The following is a 13,603-nucleotide window of genomic DNA, read 5'->3' as shown; positions in this document are numbered from 1 at the left end:
TACTCAGGTAATGCACTGTTCCTAAAGCTGATCTGCATCGTTATGAGCACCTACTGGTTCATTCCACGAGATACTGCCTTCATGGCCCTGGGTAAGGAGAGCTGACTGAGCACTAGAGACATGTTGCCCTCATTCGACCCTCACTCGATGAAATGGCACCCAAACCTTCTGCCCCCAAAGCTACTTTCTGCATCTTAAAGCTGCATGCAGATTCACGTCATGTACTACTGGCCGAAAAAGTAAACAGACCATTCAAGGGCCAGAACTGCAACATCTGCCAGTACCACCGCAGGCATGCATGTCCTTTCAGTGCTCACTGACATGCAGTTTCTGTGAGCATTGACCCAAAACCCTCGGAAAGTACGAGATTTTGTGCAGAGCACTGCACTGACAGTCACTGCACCATGCTTTTTGGCTCAGCAGTGTGATAAGTGGCACAGGTCCCGAACTCAGTGGTGGGTGCTGCAACAAGCTACAGAGCTAATGGCTTGTGCCACTCTCTTGAAGTGGTCTTGCCTATCGCAGTCAATCACCACTCAAGCATCTTTGGTTGCCCATGCCCTTTAGTGGTGGCCCCCGCCACTGGCAATGGATACATCATAAATAAACTGGACGATGAAATGGCTCTCTAGAGCAGAGCCAAAAAAGTGAAGCAGCGCTTGTTTTTTTAAAACCCTTGCATCCTGTTGGCTTGGTTCAAGCAGTTTTAAGGTGTGAATAATTTACTTCTAAAATATAGACTCGACAAATAACATCATATAAAAAAATCTCATGGTGTAAACAATCAATTTCTGGTGGGAAATTCCTTTGTCCTAATCACAATTTCGATATTATCAACTGACATTGTTTGGATCATTAATTTTTTTATGTGAATGAACACTCATGCTCAGCTTGCTTTTTTAACCATTTAGCAAACCACCTCTCACTGACAATACTTTCGTAAATTAAAGCTTTATTCCATACTGGGTTACAGAGCAGTCAATTAAAGAACAGTTTAAAGACCACAGTGACAGAACCATGAAACCTATTGCTGAAGCCACGGCAATATAGATCAGGCACGCAGCTGGGTTCCCTGCCATGCACCCAATCTATGCGGCCGTGCTGAAGCCAGCGCCAACAAAACAATGCCAGGAGAGGAACCAGTGCTCGCGGTCTCCATCACTCTTCGTGATGGCATGACAAGAAAACATAATGTGAGGGGCCATTGTGGTGCCTCGTGCCAGACTGCCCATAATTGAGCAGTGTTGAGCACACGCGGCAGGAATGAAGAGGTTGCGAGCTCAAAAATGGCGCCATGCATGTCTACAACAGTAACTAGAGAGAGAGAGAGAGAGAAAACTTTATTGCCAAGGATTTGTAGATTGTGGGCAACTGTACCTCAGTGTGACCCCCATACAGGGGTGACCTCCAAGGCCCACTTAACAAGCGCTTCCTGTACTGTCTTCTCCTGCTTCAGCAGCAGTTGATTCCAGCTCTCTTCGGAGGGAGCTGGCAGGAGCTTACGGGGTGCAGGCTTGACCTCACATCCCCACAATATATGATCTTGGGTTGCCAGTTGCTGGCATTTTAGGCAGGAGGGGTTATACTCCCGGTATGCAATAAATGATAACCTTTGGGGGCTTAGAATGCATTGAGTCTGGATCCTTCTTAGCATCATGGCCTGTGCTTAGCTAAGGGCTGCATGCAGAGGCGGAAAAATCCGTCTTCTATCCTTATAATAGTTATTTATGTCATGGTATGAGGTCAGTGCTTCACCCCGGGGGTCCGAGTCTGAGGGGCTGATCTCCCGATTAGTCAGACCTCGGGCTATACGATCTGCCACCTCGTTCCCTGGATTCCCTGACTGAGCTGGGACCATACCAATGGTATTAAATGTTGTGGAGTGCAACTCCACAGGCTGCGGGCTGCCGTCTTGCCTACCACGCCTTTACAGAAATTCGTAATGGCCCGCTTGGAGTGACTTAAGACGGTGTGCGTCAATGGATCTATGATGGCTAGTGGCACGGCAGCCTCTTCAGCTTCTACAACTGAGGCTGCTTTAACCACAGCCATGTTAATTATTCTTCATACACCAGTTGCTGCACATACTGTGAATTTGTGGTAGGTTTGATTAGCTGCATCGACATACACTGCAAGGAGGTTGCAGTCATACTCTACTTTCAACACATCAGCTCTCGCTGTTCGTCTCCCATCGTGTCTGCCTCGAAGCATATTCTTAGGTATTGGTTGGACATTAATTGATGTCGGAAGACGTCCGGAAGTGGCGTTCAGCCTTCTGATTCCATTACAGGATTAATAGTGAGTTTGCTTAGTATGTGTCCCCCAGCCTCAGTACAAGAGAGCTTTTCAATCTGTGATGTCTTGTGGGCCTCAATTACTTCATCTCGGGTATTATAGACTCCTAGCCCAAGAAGCCTTTCAGTACTGGCAGATTTGGGCAGTCCGAGAGCAGCTTTGTATGCCATACATGGGACAACACTGTTCACAGATTCCTGCTCATTAAGACAAAGGTGATAGTATGGAAAGGAGCAAGTGATTCGATTCGACTAACAAGAAAAGCTTGGGTTAGCGTACATAAATCAGTCTCCTCCATACCACGGTGCTTTGTGGCCACTCTTTTAAGGAGTCCGGCAATTTGGCGCATAGCCGTCTCTAATCTTTTGATGGCTTCGCCATTGTACAAGTTACGCTAGATTAACATACCTAACGCCCTGATAACCGGGACTTCTGGCACTGGATTCCCAGCCACAGTGATGTTTATGCTCTCTGTGCCGTTATTTTTTTCGTTTTTCTTTGTTTTGCCTTAAATAATCAGCAGCTCAGATTTCTTAGGCGAGCAGGTGAGGCCATTTTGTAGCACAAAAGACTGAACGACATCTGTTGCACTCTGCAGGGCCTCACAAATTTCTCCGTCCGATCCGGTGTTTGTCCAGATTGTGATATCATCCACATAGATTGAGTGTTTAATATGCTGGATGCTAACCAATAGCAGCGGCAGTTTTTGCACGGTCAAGTTGAAAAGAGAGAACTGCTCCTTGTGGAAAGCCTCTGGTACCAAGACTGATACTCCCGCTCTTGAGTTCTCCCAGGTGGATCTCTGCAGTCCTGTCTTTTACGAAATTAGCAATGCAGTTATAGGCACGGGTCCCTACATTTATGTCTGCCAGGTTAGTATTTAGACACCAGGTGCTGTGCTAGCACATGCCACAGCTATGCCACTATGCGGCTGCTCACATGGTCCATTTCCTTCTCCAGTTGACAGTAAATACATCCACAACAGCATACCTGCCCACCATGATAGCATTTTTGAACTGCGGGCAACAGTGCAGCATCCATCTGTGGGCCATACTGTGATGGGTAGCCATAGCAATAGAATTTTAGTCCACATTGCAATGGGCAAATAGAGTGGGATCAACATCTGTTTTCATTCTGCCCCAGCAGTGCCCCCGCATTTCTGGTAAACTTCCTGAGCTCGTCTCTCCATCTGACTCTCAGCTGCCCTCCTCTAGTGCTTTCCTTCACTAAGCATCTGCACCGCCACTATGCCCCGGTCGCCAGTTGTGCACAAGTCTTGCCCATGTACACTGCCTCAGTTTGTCTAAATATCACATCCACAATTTGAAATATTGTGCATATTTTGAACAGGACTAGAACAAACAGAGAGCTCAAGACATTTGCTACCACCACCAAAATACATATCTGGGAAAATGTTCTGTAGGTCTTGTTAGGTTACGAGCTTACAGAACCGGAGGCTCGTTTCCTCCCTTCCACCGGGAGCGGCAGCAGTCACGACCGCTGTGAACAATGATGGCGCATTGCGCGCTTCGGACGCTGTGCGCGACCATGGGGCCAAATGCGTAGCGATTCCTTGAATGCTACGGCCGCACGGTACAGAAGGACGCGCGAGGAGGGTTGCTCCCAATCGCAAAAGGCCAAACACCTTTTGCCATTGAAAATGAATGAGCGCTCGATTGGGCTCATCATTAAAGTCAGCGGCTTCTTTAACGCCCCGACTGTCCAACAGTGGAGACAGTAAAGTCGACACTGGAGCGCCTCGATGGGTTGTACACTTCACGCACCCTGCACATTCCCGAAGGAGCGGGGTCCGCCGAGTCTGGCTCTAGCAAGCCCTGGGCCCTGCCCACTCGCATACACCTTGCCATTGCACGGTTATTGGCTGAAATTTGGAGACAGCAGAGATGGTAAAGCTCTGCCCAAATACTGAAGGTTTTAAAAGGGGCTGCAAACAAAGAAGTAGATCAAGCACCCCAAGTCTCGGTCTCGGCTGCTTTTAAATCGCCTTTTCTTCAACTGCCTTGTATCTTTTCCCGTGCTTAAAAACCAGTTTTGCTTGTTAAGAAGTTGAACTGACTGCCCCAACCAGCAACGTGTCACCAGACAAGCGGAAGAAGACGCAATGTGCTCTTCGTACCACTAACTGCCATGTACAGCCACCGGCCGTGCCATTGTTATTCATCGATCGCAACGAACATCCGACCCAAACCAACCCAAACCCAAACCTGCCACCTGTCGATAGTTAACAGGCCTATACCTCTACACTCCGATTCATACATAGCAGTCAATGTTGCCAAAGCTACCACGCCTGTTTGCGCAGGCAAAGTCCGCGCTCAAAAATGTAGTTCGCCATTCAACCAAAGTGAACAAAGGCGTATTTGGTTGTGACAAATCTCAAGTACCACAACTGGCAACCTTGCGCACTTCGTTTTACCTCTTGGCTCATTTTCGTCCTACAATTCATCAAGACTTTGAGAAGCAAGAATGACATTTCACAGTATGATACGCGGCTAGCAGGGCAAATTGCTCTAGCTCCATACTTGCCTGAACAGTAGTTCGCACTCAGTGATAACTATAGCCAGATGGCCCGAACACTAAGCGCTTCACAGCTCAGACTGTGATTCCCAATCCTAGCACTTTGTTTCACACCACTTTTTGTTTTCGTGCAAACGCTCACCAAGGCTCCGAGAAGAACAAATGATATGTGGCGTAGTAATATGGTTTTGGAGGCAGACTACTACTGCAGCGCTGACTGCTACAAACGGAGTATAGTTGGACCTAGAAATCTCATGCAAATCACACAGGTCTTGCATAACTCGTAAGATATTTACTGGAGAGAAACAATGTAAGAAAGCATTCTATCACCTTTTGATGTGCACCACTTCATCGGGGCTGAAGGACAACTTGTGAGCGTGCTTGGCACCATCAATGACCCTGGCGCCATCTCTTGGACGCAGTGGCAATTTCTCAACGGCACAATCTGAAGGGACAGAACCACACAAGGTGAGTAGGTGTATGGAAAACTAGTGGTACTAGGTGGTACATGAAGCCCCAACAGATGGTGCCATCTGCCCAAATGACCTGTCACTGCTACCACAATGCGCCAGATACACCATCACAGGGTCTTCGTATCCTCCTCCATTTGATGCGCTCCTTCAGCAGACTATTTCCAGCCACAGTGATCACATTTCGATAGAGGAAAAATGCATGATACCCATGCACTGTGCTATGTCAGCACATATTAAAGAAGGCCAAGTGGTCAAAATGTAGATAGTTTTCACGTGACATCATGGACACCATCTTTGCATGCAGCAGAGACTAGGCAGGAAACGGTCCTTTGTACCCTTGTAGTGGGGAGTGGCCTCCACAACACTAGCGACCTCGTACAACGAACAACGCACTCCTCACGGCACGGGGACAAAGGAACACCTCCTTTTCTTTCCTGTCCAGCCTCTGCTGCATTGCCATCAAAAGTACCCACTTGGCGTTAGGCGGATTAGGAAAACAGCCAGGCTTTTGCCGCACTTTTGGACCAAAGATCTCGGCCACCATGAGATTGATGCAAACTATGTACAGGGTGAGCCACTCTTAGTGTGAACACGCAAGTGTGCGGCCGCACTGTTCGGAGCATCTGCACTGTTCGGAGCATCTGCGCGTTCATCACGGCCGCGTACCAAGGCATAATGGGGCACGCGCAAAAGGACCTGGAGGTGGCGATTCATGTCGTCTTCCACTTTGCTTTGATGAGTGGCCGGGACAGAAGCACGGGCGCTCCCAAGAAAGCAGCCACACACTCGCGCATTCACAATAAGAGCGGATCACTCTGTATATCCAGAGGCCTCCACTATGGCACCTCTTCCCTCAAGGCATAGCTGAGGTGTCCATGAAGTTACTGCACCTTTCCTATCATGCCCATTGGCCCAGTACTACAGAAACTTGGTTAATCCCCAGTTAACGTCAGTATGCTGTATTCACTGCCCTTAATGGATACCATAACAAAACACAGTGTTACAAGTGGGATGCTAGTTTTGTCAGTGAATCAACAACAGGCAAAACTCCACCAATGCTGAAGTTGGACCCCACTGGCAATGCTACCAAATGATGGTAAACCTTCAAGCAAAGTTTCATGCCATAGCTGAAAGCAATCAACACAGCCAAAGCACCACCCAACCAGCAAGTAGCACTTCCAACTCTTAACGGCTCAACGCCCCTTGACAAATGCAACACAATGAACTTCAGGAAACAACCCATAGCAAAACCACACCCTGCCGGCTGCGGCTGATCACGACAGTACATATATGATCAGCCTACTTGACATACACTTCCTACCACAGCACAAGAAACCACAATCACAATAAATCTTCTGACCTCGGATTCAACAGCATGACGAAAAAGTTCAACAATTTCCTCACAGATATCACGTTAAAGGTGTGTGGACGTGGGTTCAGAACCAAATGAAGCAACACGACCTGTGCCAACTGCTCTGACTCTGGATAGCCCAAAGTTGCAGAATAAAATCCCAGCCATGGTGGCCACATTTCGATGGAGGCAAAAAATGCCTACGTGCTGTGCACTATCAGTGCGCATAAAACATCCCCTAGGTGGCCGAAATCATTCCTCAGACTTTCACTACGATATCTCTCATGGCCCATTAGAGCTTTGCGACGCTAAACTGCATATACCATACCTAAACCACAGTGATCAGTTCACCAGCAGCATTTCTGACAGAGGTACACGCAGACTTAAAGCTCAATGATCCAACCCTTGAGAAAGTTGTCACGTGTCTCGCTCAAGAGGCTACACAAGTTCAATGAAAACATTTAAAGAAGGAACAGCTGCAAGCGATAGTGACATGCATACTGAGAAGAAACACATCCAACATCCAACTTTTCAACAGTAGCCCAAAAGAACTGGGCGAACTATCAGTACCATAAGCTGGACTACGTCCATTACAGGATCAAAATTACTCCTAATGCCCTCCTGTCCCATACCAAAAACAGCTACCCTGTCCCAGCAGACATTCTGATAAGGTCCATCTACCTACAAAAGCCCAGTGCCAAAAAGCAAGTACACAAGATCAGCCTACCCAGCTGGGAAGCAACTTTATGGCAAGTACAGAAAGGAAAATCCCTTTGCAGCAATTTTCGAAAGCCACAAGGCAGTGGCTATCTTAGACGTTTCTTAGGATGACAAGGGCATTTTGGCAGTCAGCGGTAAAAACCAAAGCTGAGTCTCCACCCTCTTGGAAGTAAACAGAAAGGAAAAAGTTCTAGGTAGACAGTAGTGCAGCTGCTAATGTCACCGGACGAGGCATATTATAAGCACGAAAGCGCTACTCCAGATGTACCAATGCCGAGCAACAATCTTGTCTTGTGCTCTGAACTAACCCATGCTTACCCAAGTTACTCAGGTAAGATCACGAAAGTTCAGAAGAGTGCCACGCAAGCTACAGCCAAAGGGAAAAGGGCATCACACCATCTAGGTCACATAACCTTGCGGCATAATCACAACCTGCCCAGGCAGGTGGCAGTTAATTAATGATTGGTCGCGAAAGGTTGCTCAGGAAGAGAAACATGGGTCGCACAATCTCTTCCGGTGGTGCATCACTTAACCGCTACGCCACTGTGCTGGTAGTGGTATGAGGACTCGCCACGATCTATGAATATTAAATAGAGAACGACCAATTCTGCTTACACGGACATTCACCCACTAAAGCTATCGCGTCTTAACCTTAAGGCAGAGCATAAGCGTCCCCTCCAATTTAAGAATGAACAGCCGCTTTCGCACGTCTACTCGGTTAAAGTATGTTAAACCCCTACCACTTTTTTTCCAGTCCTTTTAGTGACGCCTCAAACTACATAACGACTGTTACTGCCACCACAGCCAGCCACATCAATCCACAGCAGCTGTGAGTGAGTTAAGCATTGCAAACATGGAATGGAAGCAAAACTTGCTCCAAAGCAAGGCCCAACTCAAAGTGACAACTTCAGATGGAAACATGTCCTGAAATTGGTAGTTTTCGGATATAAGTTTCTCCTCCAATCATATGAAGAAGAGCTGAGAAGGTGGGTCAAACAGGGATGGACTACAGCTTCATGGCTAGCAGCATGAGGTTGCATTCAACCAGATTATACACATCACTCAGTGGAGAAGTACCCAGGCGGTTTTGGAAAATCATTAGGAACACTGCCAGCAAAGATAAACTGGAAAAGCTAGAGAAAACGAAGCATTTAGTGAAACTACCAAAACACAAAAAATCCACCTGTGCTCCAATGTGACACATGCACCGCCACTACCACAATGTGTCAGGTACACACACGAACATACGTGAAGCAAACGATGGCTCCAGTTTTGCCGGCCAAATCCAACTGCTCCTGTCTGACTAAAGTAATCACAAACATGTAGCCCAGGCAAACTAAAACCAGTTAATCCCAAGTTGAAACACGCCAAGTGTCTATATTGCCTGTGATATATGTCACAATGAAATGCTAAGCATGGCTGTTTTAATATTCAACCCGGATACCTCCAAACCACCACACCAAGAACAAGCACTGCACTACATATTATGATTACACAAAACACAATGTTATAAATACGCATTGAGAATGCAAGTTGGACAGGAAAATTTACCTGCCTTCAGTGGCTACACTTCTCTTAATGCATTCACACACCGCTCACGCCAAAACAAAAAACGACTAAATGCTTTGACAGAATGAGAAATTAATGTCAAAGCAACAATACATAATAGGATAAGAAGCTTCACAACAGAAGGCTAACAAAATTCTTAAATTACATTCACAGCATATTAATGAAGACTGCTTCTAAGTTAAATTAGTTTGCTAAATTTCAATTACACACAGCATTGCTACTGTCATCTATCTGTTTTAAACATGATGAAAGAGATGCAAACAGGCACAATAAAGAATTTCGTGCCTACAGATTTATATTAAGCAAAACCCGAAAGAATCATAATGTTCACCAAGTAGTAAGTGAGGCAATGGCTACATAGCAAATTAAAAACTCTATGAAGTCAGTGTTATTAGCAAGCAATATTCATCACTTAACTAGTACATCTGCAGCCTTTCTGATATGAAAACAATTTTGAATGTTTTCAAGTGAGAAGTGGAATGTGTTTCACAAGAATGGCTAGCATGGCTAGTTGGGAACAGTTCATTTTGAAACGAAACAGCAAATGCACAAAGAGGACAAAAGACAGACGAAAAAGGCATGGTGCCTGTCTTCTATACAGTTTTTTTATAAAGCTTAATGCGTGCTTAACTGGCACCTCAATTAACAACATCAATTAATCTGAAGTCTTCGATTCCTCGGTTTCAATATCCATTTTGACGTTCAGAAAGGCAAACAATCAAACTTGGCACATGTGTCAGAGTGCTGGTCATCACAAGCACGAAAAGCAGAGTACACAATAAGAAGTGACAGATGAGAGGTGGAGCTGAGCACAGCCAGGACATGGGCCTTGTTGCAAACGTTTAACTTGCAGTATCCAAGGGCATTCTTTTCCTGCACCAATGCTCAAATAAAGTCCCAAAAGCCAATCTAGTGAACTTGGTTGCCAGAAATGTTGAACAAAGGTCTTTCAGCACTTTATATGTGACCTATCTGATAAAAAGTGCCAAAATGAGCTATTCGCTTCGACATCGTAAGACCAGGACAAAGTGCTATTTACAGGTAGGGCCCTTCGTTTTCGGCTTTTTTTTCTCCTGGAATTCACGGATAAAAATTGGGCAACAATTTTCAAGCTCAAATCGGGTGAAAATCAGGTTATTCAGAAAAAAACTCTGTAATTTGGGTTTTTTTCAGGTCAGTTTTTGGTTGGTTGGTTTGGTTTATGGGGTTTAATGTCACAAAGCAACTCAGGCTATGAGGGGTGCCGTAGTGAAGGGCTCCGGAAATTTCGACCACCTGGGGTCCCTTAACGTGCACTGACATTGCACAGTACACGGGCCTCTAGAATTTCGTCTCCATCGAAATTCGACTGCCGAGACCGGTTCGATCAGGTCAGCAGCCAAGCGCCATAACCATTGAGCCAGAGCAGCAGGTATGGTCTTTTTTTTTTGCAGCACAAGACAGTTTACTATAACATTCTGGTTTTCTGCTAGACATAAAATACTTATTTTATTTATTACTTAATAAACAACTTGAAAATTACGGCTTCATTAAAAAATTGCTTCGCAATCCAAATTTTTTCCTGATCTACGACAAATATTTCCACATGTACAGTGCCAGTATACTATGAAGTATTCCCGCGTCGCAGGAAGACCATAGCCTGCCATTATTTGTACAGTGCAAAAATATTCAAAATCATAGCAACGATTTCTAACACGCAATGTTCTTGGATCAGGGTGTCATTAGCATGGGTAACGCTTCATACAGTGACTCCGATAAGACGTCTTGTCGGTACCGATGTTTTGGCCTCTCGCTTCTAAATCGCCCTTTTACAACTTATCTTCAAATTCATCAGCCTCATGAAAACAAGCATTTAAAGAGGTTTAAGATGCCTAGTTGACCAAAGACACTCCTCTGGAATAAACAATGGATATCCACAAATGTTTGTGCGGTGCCTTCAGCTTAGTGAAATGGAAAACCAACATCATCCAGAATGCTCATTTTCGGGGAGAAATCGGTTTTAACCTGATTTTTATGAAATATGTTCACGGTACAAGATTTGCGCAACATACAATTTAACCCGAAAATGAAAGGCCCTAATTATAGGTTATTTATTTATTCACTTGTGCCTAACATTAACCAAAGCAAAAACAAGGGAGTGCCTGCTGTACTGGCAGCTGGGACAATTTCCAGGCTGAAATTCTCCTGGCACACAACCCTCTGACTGGCTACCTAGGGCATCGTGAGAACTATTTGCCTGCCCAAATTCTGCCAACAACATTTATTTTCGCCGCTGCCAGGAGAAGTACCAAACTGACCGAACTTTTGCCAGAACCTTGGACTGCTAAGCTTAATAGATCCATGCAGCTCAGCACAGCCGAAAGTGGGTGTAATGAACATTAGTTTGCGCCACGAAGTTCGGCTAAGCTCCGTAGTGGTCCGCATGTCGAGCACAGGTCTTGCTAACTGAACCTTCAAATGTTGTTCCCCTTCCTCGCTTAGTTTTTTTTCTCTGCATTATTTATTATTTTTTAAGTGAGTACACACCTGGTGAACTGGACTTATTTCAATGCACAGAAATTCCACGCCGCGACTGCTGGGTGTCATCTGGCTCGTGTGAAGTCTATCCATAAAACAGCCTAAATGCGTCGCTGCTTGCAAGGCGCCGGCGACCCAAGAAGCAGTCAAATTTCTGTCGAAAATTTATAACTGCGGTGAAACAAGGAATGTCTGGAGCGCTTTTTTATTTTCCCCTAAAAGACAACCATGGAAGTACCAAAAATCGGGTTTCATGGTAAAGCGTCGGTTTTCTGTAGCCAATAGGAGGTAATTAAGTGGCGGGAGAATTTCCGTGCAAAATTCTCCCGGCCCCTGGCAGAATAGACACTGCCCCCCCCCCCCCTCGCAAAAAAAAAAAAAAAATCTACGCACAAAGTTGTATCGTCGGCAAATATAAAAGACGGCAAACGCACACTGTTACACATCTGACAGTAGAGCTCGAAACATCGTTTCAGGTTGTTTAGATATTGATTCGTGCAAGCTCCTCTGCCGAGGGTGCCAGATATTCATAGCAGAAGCTGAAGCCATGTTGTTATCAACCCAATACCATGATTTTTACTTAACCCGGGAAGCACACCACCAATCAAGGTAACACGAAGGCAGTGAGTCGCGAGTCAGAGAGGCCAACACAGCAAGAATCGGCGCCTAAACAGTAGCGCAGCTATTGCTCGAAGCTGTTTTCGCAAAGAACCATTCGAACGTACCAAGGATCATAGCCATACTACCGCAAATGCAGTAATACACGTTGAGTGGCTTCTCTTCATTATATTCCTCTTGGTCCTTCGTGTCGGAACATACGATGCTTCTTGACACTACCTTCGGCATGGTGAAACACTACGTGGAGTACTTACAATACAGTTTCGTTACGATCGCGCAATAACGCGCAACCTCCACAAAAAAGGAACGTTTCGGCACAGCGCCGCCATAACAAGCTGCAAAAGCATATACAAAAAAAAACGATAAAAACAAGCCAACCATGGGCGAAGTGGCCCGCACTTAATTGCATTTCACATGCTCAATCCTAATGTATTAAAACAATTCATAAAATATTATTTTAAATATTACAATGCATTGACAATTATTTTAAAAAACACGAGTATTCATATTACGTTGTCAGATGCATTCAGTCATAGAGCTACTACTATCAACACGTAATTCAAATGCCTCGGACGGCCCGGGGATGACGGTGGAGCTCACGTACGCAGCTATCCTCAACCTCATTAAAGGCAGAAGGCGCAAATACCCCCAGCCACACCCTCAGCTAACACAATACGAGGCGACATGCTGGAGAAGACTCCAAACAGGGACCTTCTACAACCTTCATGTCCTACATAAGATGTATCCATGTCCGTGGTGCGGGGCAACCCCCACGTTATATCATATCACATGGGAATGTACACACAATGTAGCGCTCCGAAATAATGAAGACCCAAATGTGGAGCAGTGGGAGGACCGGCTAACCAGCAGCCAGCTTAAGGTCCAAAGGGACCTAGTGAGCCACGCATGCCGGATGGCCAGGGACAGTGGTGCCTTGGACTAGGGGCGCCAACCACGCTCAGCCTGGAAAACATCGGCAGTCTCCGGGCACGCAATCAAACCTCTCAATTGGAACAATAAAGTTTACTCTCTCTCTCTCTCTCAGTCAGTCAGTGCCCATGCCTGAAGCCTGAAGCGTCAGGGGTTTTTCTGACCGCCGTAGAGCGCGTGTCCACCATATGGCGGCGCTGTCAGATGACCATCTGAAATGGAGAAAGCGAACTAGAAAATTGACAAGCAAATATCTGGACAGCAGTAAGGGGGAAAATCAGCAATTATCGGTCAAGAAAAAGGTTAAAGGAACAGAGAGAGCTTTGTGGAAAACAGGGATGCTGACGAAATCGGCACTGGAAACATACCGGACCTTTAAACAGGAAATTGTCAAAGAAAATATCTATGATATTTGTAGGGGAAGTTCTTTGTTGTTTGAGGCCTGGACTGGAGTTTTGCGAACTAAGACGTATAGAGTCAGGTACCAGGAGATAGACACTTTGTGCATTGCGTGCGGAGAGGAGGAGGAAACAGCTGAACACTTGATACTTTTCTGTAAAGGGCTTCACCCTACAGTGGAAGGCAGCGGGGCTGA

General features: G+C 45.8%; 1 protein-coding gene across 1 annotated transcript in view; it reads right to left on the bottom strand.

Annotated features, from left to right (window-relative positions):
- The window catches only part of LOC144116201 (STING ER exit protein), a 39,386-nt gene extending 26,217 nt beyond the window's left edge, over positions 1-13,169 (bottom strand). The window contains exons 1-2 of the mRNA XM_077650926.1: positions 12,186-13,169; positions 5,161-5,275 (exon numbers count right to left, since the gene is read on the bottom strand). Coding sequence (XP_077507052.1) covers positions 5,161-5,275; positions 12,186-12,306 — 236 coding nt within the window. The 5' untranslated portion in view covers positions 12,307-13,169. The remainder of the gene's footprint in view (positions 1-5,160; positions 5,276-12,185) is intronic.
- Positions 13,170-13,603: the final 434 nt, after the last annotated feature.

The sequence above is a fragment of the Amblyomma americanum genome, chromosome 1 (genome assembly GCF_052857255.1).
Source record: "Amblyomma americanum isolate KBUSLIRL-KWMA chromosome 1, ASM5285725v1, whole genome shotgun sequence".
Lineage (NCBI taxonomy): Eukaryota > Metazoa > Arthropoda > Arachnida > Ixodida > Ixodidae > Amblyomma > Amblyomma americanum.
The sequence above is the reverse complement of the archived record's forward strand: the minus strand, read 5'-3'. Positions and strand labels throughout refer to the sequence as shown.